This window comes from Babylonia areolata, chromosome 35 (genome assembly GCF_041734735.1).
Source record: "Babylonia areolata isolate BAREFJ2019XMU chromosome 35, ASM4173473v1, whole genome shotgun sequence".
Taxonomy (NCBI): domain Eukaryota; kingdom Metazoa; phylum Mollusca; class Gastropoda; order Neogastropoda; family Buccinidae; genus Babylonia; species Babylonia areolata.
In genome coordinates this window covers 23,118,554-23,126,053 of record NC_134910.1, presented here as the reverse complement: position 1 = coordinate 23,126,053, position 7,500 = coordinate 23,118,554, and the positions used below count along the sequence as shown (strand labels likewise).

At 43.8% G+C, this 7,500-nt stretch overlaps 1 protein-coding gene across 1 annotated transcript in view; it reads left to right on the top strand.

Moving 5' to 3' along the window:
• LOC143277925 (uncharacterized) overlaps positions 1-7,500 on the top strand; it is a 51,334-nt gene that overhangs the window by 14,979 nt on the left and 28,855 nt on the right. The window contains exons 8-10 of the mRNA XM_076582901.1: positions 1,312-1,453; positions 1,771-1,899; positions 6,415-6,523. Coding sequence (XP_076439016.1) covers positions 1,312-1,453; positions 1,771-1,899; positions 6,415-6,523 — 380 coding nt within the window. The remainder of the gene's footprint in view (positions 1-1,311; positions 1,454-1,770; positions 1,900-6,414; positions 6,524-7,500) is intronic.

Sequence of the window (7,500 nt, the reverse complement as noted above, 5' to 3'; positions counted from 1 at the left end):
TCTTCAGCATTTGTGGGCTGCAACTCCCACGTTCACTCGTATGCACACGAGTGGGCTTTTACCTGTATGACCATTTTTACCCCGCCATGTAGGCAGCTATACTCCGTTTCCGGGGGTGTGCATGCTGGGTATGTTCTTGTTTCCAAAACTCACCGAACGCTGACATGGACTACAGGATCTTTAACGTGCGTATTTGATCTTCTGCTTGCATCTACACACGAACGGGGTTCAGGCACTAGCAGGTCTGCACATATGTTGACCAGGGAGATCGTAAAAATCTCCACCCTTTACCCACCAGGCGCCGTCACCGTGATTCGAACCCGGGACCCTCAGACTGACAGTCCAACGCTTTAACCACTCGGCTATTGCGCTTGTCACTCTCAGGTTTCAAGTTTCAAGTTTTAATTATCCTTTCACTCCTATTGGAGTATGGAGGATAATTACAAAATAAGCTTTTCATGCCCAGAACAAACATTTCCAAATACACAACAATGCCACATAAAAGTTGAGAAAACACAAATGTCTTTTAACTCCAAAGGTATAACTAGGCAACATTTGCAAATCTTACGATTACTACTTCGAAATCTGAAGAAGCTGATAATGTAATTATCAGGCATTTGACATATATTTTTCTCTCCCAAATCCACTTTTGAAATTTCGATAAAACAAACACTTACTACTCGCTTCTAGAGCATGTCTCCATTAATAATAACAAGAGAGGCAAGGCCCTCAAGACTCACTTGTGATAAATTAAGTCCCCTAGCATTAATTACAAAGTAATTTCCCTTTTTTACTATCTGCACCAAAACGTTTGCAAAATAAATAAAAATTCCATGCTTAGCAAAAGAAGTTCCTGTTTGAACTAAAAATTATAATAATGACTGCTCTTGTTGTTGGGTCAGAATATCAGATCAAAGTGCCAAGTTTAGAGAATACAAAAAATATACATATAACAGTAAATGCAGTTTGCACATAATTAGGCTTCTTTTATTTTGTGTGCCCATCCCAGAGGTGCAATATTGTTTTAAACAAGATGACTGGAAAGAACTGAACTTTTCCTATTTTTATGCCAAATTTGGTGTCAACTGACAAAGTATTTGCAGAGAAAATGTCAGTGTTAAAGTTTACCACGGACACGCAGACACACGGACACACACACACACACACACACACACACACACACACAGAGACAACCGAACACCGGGTTAAAACATAGACTCACTTTGTTTACACAAGCGAGTCAATAATGATAATAAGCTCCATTAATAATAATAATAAGCTCCCCCCACACCCCCACCTCCCCTCCAACAGGGCACAGAGCATCGGCATGGTGGACGCCAGAGTGTTGCTGGAAGGGATTCAGGCGAACAGCACGCTGGTGGAACTGGACCTCTCCAACAACCAGATCACAGACAGGCAGGCCCTGGGAGTCGCTCTGGCGGCCGTGCTGAAGGTGAAGGGGGGCGGGGCGGTGCTAAGGGATGGGCCACTGTGGCGTCCTTCTGTTTGTGTTGGTGACTGTCGTCATAATGATAATCATAATGGTAATGAGAAGAAGAAGAAGAATATAATGATGATCATATCAACAACAACAACAAGAACAATAATGATACCAGCAACAATAACAATACTGCTACAACTACTACTACTACTACTACCACCACCACCACTACCACTACTGCTACTACTAGTAATTACAACAACAATAACCACCACCACAACAACACAACAACATCACATCAACAATAACAATACTGATGAGGGTTCCAGAAGGCAGACTGCAGCCTCCAGTCCCTGGCCCTGGCAGGATGCAACATGGACAGCACTGGTCTGTCAGCGCTGTGTGAGGGGCTGTCTCCCAACACCTCCCTGCACGCCCTCAACGTCAGCAACAACGAGGTCAGGGGGAAAGGTTGGGATGGATGTGGGTTGTGTGGTTGCGTTGGGTGGTGCTGGGTGTGGTTGGGTTGGGTGTGGTTGCGTTGGGTGGTGGGTGTATTTGGGTTGTGTGGTGCTGGGTGTGTTGGGTTGGGTGTTGGGTGTATTTGGGTTGGGTTGGGTTGGGTGCGGCTGGGTTGGGTGTGGTTGAGTTGGGTGTGGTTGGGTTGGGTTGGGTGGTGGGTTGGGTGTGGGTTGGGTTGGGTGGTGGGTTGGGTTGGGTGGTGGGTGTATTTGGGTTGGGTGGTTCTGGGTGTGGTTGGGTTGGGTGTGGTTGGGTTGGGTGTTGGGTGTATTTGGGTTGGGTTGGGTTGGGTTGGGTCTTGTAGGGTGTGGTTGGGTTGGGTGGTGGGTTGGGTTGGGTGTGATTGTTGGCGCTGTGTGAGGGGCTGTCTCCCAACACCTCCCTGCACGCCCTCAACGTCAGCAACAACGAGGTCAGGGGGAAAGGTTGGGTTGGGTGGTGGGTTGCGTTGGGTGGTGGGTGTATTTGGGTTGTGTGGTTCTGGGTGTGGTTGGGTTGGGTGTGGTTGGGTTGGGTGTTGGGTGTATTTGGGTTGGGTGGGGTTGGGTTGGGTTGGGTGTGGTTGGGTTGGGTTGGGTCTTGTAGGGTGTGGTTGTGTTGGGTGTGGTTGAGTTGGGTGTGGTTGGGTGCAGTTGGGTGTGGTTGGTTTGGGTGGTGTTGGGTTGGGTGGTGGGTTGGGTTGGGTGTGATTGTTGGTGCTGTGTGAGGGGCTGTCTCCCAACACCTCCCTGCACGCCCTCAACATCAGCAACAACGAGGTCAGAGGGAAGGGCTGGGTTGTGTTGTGCTGAGTGTCATGTTGTATTGTGTTGTTGTTTTGTGTGATGTGTTGTTGTGTGTTCAGTGTTGTGTTGTGTTGTGTGTCGTGTTGTGATGTATGTTGTGTTGTGTTGTATGTCATGGTGTGGTGTATGTTGTGTTGTGTTGTATGTCATGGTGTGATGTAATTTGTGTGTCATGTTGTGATGTAAGTTTTGTTGTGTGTCATGTTGTGTTCTGTGTCATGTTGCATTGTGTTGTGTGTCATGTTGTGATGTATGTTGTATTGTGTGTTGTTTTGTGTTGAGTGTCATGTTGTGCCTTGTGTTGTGTTGTGTGTCATGTTGTGTGTTGTGCTGTGTGTCATTTTGTGTTGTGTTGTGTGTCATGTTGTGATGTGTGTCATGTTGTGTGTTGTGATGTGTGTCATGTTGTGTGTTGTGATGTGTGTCATGTTGTGATGTGTGTCATGTTGTGTGTTGTGATGTGTGTCATGTTGTGATGTGTGTCATGTTGTGATGTGTGTCATTTTGTGTTGTGTTGTGTGTCATGTTGTGATGTGTGTCATGTTGTGATGTGTGTCATTTTGTGTTGTGTTGTGTGTCATGTTGTGATGTGTGTCATGTTGTGATGTGTGTCATGTTGTGTGTTGTGATGTTTTGTATTGGGTTGAGTTTGCTTGGGTTGGGTTGGATTGCATTGCATTGCATTGTATTGTATTGTATTGTATTGCATCGTATTGTATTGATCATGCTCATCTTCACTTGCGAAGGAGAAACAACAAGCGGTTGTACTGTGTTGTCTTGTGTTGTATTGCGATGCGCTTCTATTCTTTGCATTGTGTTGCATGGCATCACATTCTGTTGTGTTGTGTCATGTTGTGCTTTCTTGTGTTGTATTGTCTTATAATTGCTCTTGCGAAGGAGAAACAACGTACAATTATTGTATTGTAATACGTTGCATCGTATCACTTGTCATGACAGATTTCTCTGTGTGTTTTGTTGTATTGTGTGTCATATTGTGTTGTGTGTCATGTTGTGATGTGTGTTGTGTTGTGTGTCATGTTGTGATGTGTGTTGTGTTGTGTGTCATGTTGTGTGTTGTGTGTCATGTTGTGATGTGTGTTGTGTTGTGTGTCATGTTGTGTGTTGTGTGTCATGTTGTGATGCATGTTCTGTTGTGTTGTGCGTCATGTTGTGTGTTGTGTTGGTTGCGTGTCATGTTGTGATGTGTGTTGTGTTGTGTGTCATGTTGTGTGTTGTGTTGGCTGTGTGTCATATTGTGATGTGTGTTGTGTTGTGTTGTGTGTCATGTTGTGTGTTGTGTTGGCTGTGTGTCATATTGTGATGTGTGTTGTGTTGTGTTGTGTGTCATGTTGTGTGTTGTGTTGGCTGTGTGTCATATTGTGATGTGTGTTGTGTTGTGTTGTGTGTCATGTTGTGTGTTGTGTTGGCTGTGTGTCATATTGTGATGTGTGTTGTGTTGTGTTGTGTGTCATGTTGTGTGTTGTGTTGGCTGTGTGTCATATTGTGATGTGTGTTGTGTTGTGTTGTGTGTCATGTTGTGTGTTGTGTTGGCTGTGTGTCATATTGTGATGTGTGTTGTGTTGTGTTGTGTGTCATGTTGTGTGTTGTGTTGGCTGTGTGTCATATTGTGATGTGTGTTGTGTTGTGTTGTGTGTCATGTTGTGTGTTGTGTTGGCTGTGTGTCATGTTGTGATGTGTGTTGTGTTGTGCGTCATGTTGTGTGTTGTGATGTGCTGCGTGTCATGTTGTGATGTGTGTTGTGTTGTGTGTCATGTTGTGTGTTGTGTTGGCTGTGTGTCATGTTGTGATGTGTGTTGTGATGTGTGTTGTGTTGTGCTGTGTGTCATGTTGTGTTGTGCTGTGTGTCATGTTGTGATGTGTGTTGTGTTGTGTGTCATGTTGTGTGTTGTGTTGGCTGTGTGTCATGTTGTGATGTGTGTTGTGTTGTGTTGTGTGTCATGTTGTGTGTTGTGTTGTGCTGTGTGTCATGTTGTGATGTGTGTTGTGTTGTGCTGTGTGTCATGTTGTGTTGTGCGTCATGTTGTGTGTTGTGTTGGTTGTGTGTCATGTTGTGATGTATGTGTTGTGTGTCATGTTGTGATGTGTATTGTAATGCGTTGCATCGTATGACTTGTCACGACAGATTTCTCTGTGTGAAATCTGGCTCGCTGTCCCTGGGTAGAGCACATCACTATAATGCAGTGTCGCCCTTTTTGTTCTTGTTGTTGTTTTTTTTAAATCTTTTTTATTCCTGTCTGCTGGTACATGTGCTTGCATGTCCTGGTGGATTTTTACTACATTATCATTATTATTAAGTGATTATTATTGAGTGATGGCCTTGAGGTAACTCATCCGCCTAGGAAGCGAGAAAATCTGAGCGCGCTGGTTCGAATCATGGCTCAGCTGCCGATATTTTCTCCCCCTCCACTAGACCTTGTGTGGTGGTCTGGACGCTAGTCATTCGGTTATAAACCGTGTGCAGCATGCACTTAGCGCATGTAAAAGAACCCACGGCAACAAAAGGGTTGTTCCTGGCAAAATTCTGTAGAAAAATCCACTTCGATAGGAAAAGCAAATAAAACTGCACACAGGAAAAAAAAACAAACACAAAAAAATGGGTGGCGCTGTAGTGTAGCGACGTGCTATCCCTGGGGAGAGCAGCCCGAATTTCACACAGAGAAATCTGTTGTGATAAAAAGAAATACAAACACAAATACGAATGGTTACGATGTTCATCTGTCAGTATGGTGTTTGTGAAGGTGTGGGTTCTTCTGTTTCTTCTTCTTCTTTTTCTTCTTCTTTCTTCTTCTTCTCCATTTCCTCCTCCTCCTGTTATTCTCATCATTATTATGATTGTTTATTTCATGATTCTTCTTCTTCTTCCTTTTCTTCCTCTTCTTCTTCTTGCTTCTTCTTCTTCTTCTTCCTTCTTCTTTCTTCTTCTTTCTTCTTCTTTCTTCTTCTTCTTCTTCTTTCTTCTTCTTTCTTCTTCTTCTTTCTTCTTCTTCTTCTTTCTTCTTCTTTCTTCTTCTTTCTTCTTCTTCTTTCTTCTTCTTTCTTCTTCTTCCCTTCTTTCTTCTTCTTTCTCTTCCTTCTTCTTCTTTCTTCTTCTTCTTCCTTCTTCTTCTTTCTTCTTCTTCTTCTTCTTCTTCTTCTTCTTTCTTCTTCTTCCTTCTTCTTCTTCCTTCTTCTTCTTTCTTCTTCTTCTTCTTCTTTCTTCTTCTTCTTCTTCTTCTTCTTCTTCTTCTTCTTCTTTCTTCTTCTTCTTCTTCTTTCTTCTTCTTCCTTCTTCTTCTTCTTCTTCTTCTTCTTCTTCTTTCTTCTTCTTCTTTCTTCTTCTTCTCTTCCTTCTTCTTCTTCTTCCCTTTTTTCTTCTTCTTCTTCTTCTTCTTTCTTCTTCTTCCTTCCTTCTTCTTCTTTCTTCTTCCTTCCTTCTTCTTCTTTCTTCTTCTTCTTTCTTCTTCTTTCTTCTTCTTCTTTCTTCTTCTTCCCTTCTTTCTTCTTCTTCTTCTTCCTCCTCCTTCTTCTTCTTCTTCTTCCTTTTCTTCTTCCTTCTTCTTCTTCTTCTTCCTCCTTCTTCTTCTTCTTCTTCATCCCCTCCTCCTCCTATTATTATCATCATTGTTATGATTGTATATGTCATGATTGTTGTCATTATTGTGGCAGTTTGGATCACTGAAGACGTTGATGCTGATGGCGGTCACAGCTTTCTCTCACCCTGCCCTGATCAACCTTCACCTGAACGATGCCAGACTCAGCGATCAGACCTTGACAGGTAGGAACTTATGTCCTGCATGCACAGTGAACCTGGATCTAATCATGTTGTTTGTAGCCCAAGCCGGTTGTAGGGGGTTTGGGGTGGTGGGCGGGAGGTGTGTGTGTGTGTGTGTGTGTGTGTGTGTGTGTTAAATTAATGCATTCATAACTAATGTTGGTAAGAGTGTGATATCATCACGTGACGAACAAGGATTTAACACATGTCCATTAACTCACTCAGTACGGCCAGTCCTCTCTTCTCCTCTACACAGACCCCTCGGATGTCCAGTGGGTGTCTGAATGACCCAACCTTTAGCTTCCGTCGTCAGAATTGTGGTATTCTTTGTCAACATTCACCTCTTCAGTATAAGAGCCTTCCGTCTGCAATATTTCGATGATGGTAACTGGGGTGAAACGCTGTTAACGTCGTCTCTTTCGCCGTTCGTATGGAGAGAGTTAACTCAACCTTGACTGATAATGTCCACTGATCAACAGACACAGTCCCAGAGACATTGGTTTGGAGAGTTAAATTCATAAGCGTGTAATGTAAAGCCGACTGTCCTAATAACCCTCTTGACCTAGAGTGTGGGGGATGTAACTCGGGCGAGACACTCTCCACTATAATCAAATTATAATCCAGATAAACAGGACAGCAGTTGCCTCCTCTGCTGTTCTGATGGCCATAGTCGGACACGACTGACTATCATATATTTTGTGAAGGACTATGACTCTCAGACTAGGAGGCAAGACTGCACTGGCTCTTAGTGCTGCAGCCTTGTGGGCTGGTTGGCCTTTGGGAACCATCCCCAACGCCGACTGTCCTAAAACCCTCTTGGCCGAGAGAGTGGGGATGTAACTTGGGCAAGACACTCTCCACTATAATCAAATTATAATCCAGATAAACAGGACAGCAGTTGCCTCCTCTGCTGTTCTGATGGCCATGGCCGGACAAGACTGACTACCGTAAAAAAATATAAAAAAATTATCACCACACGA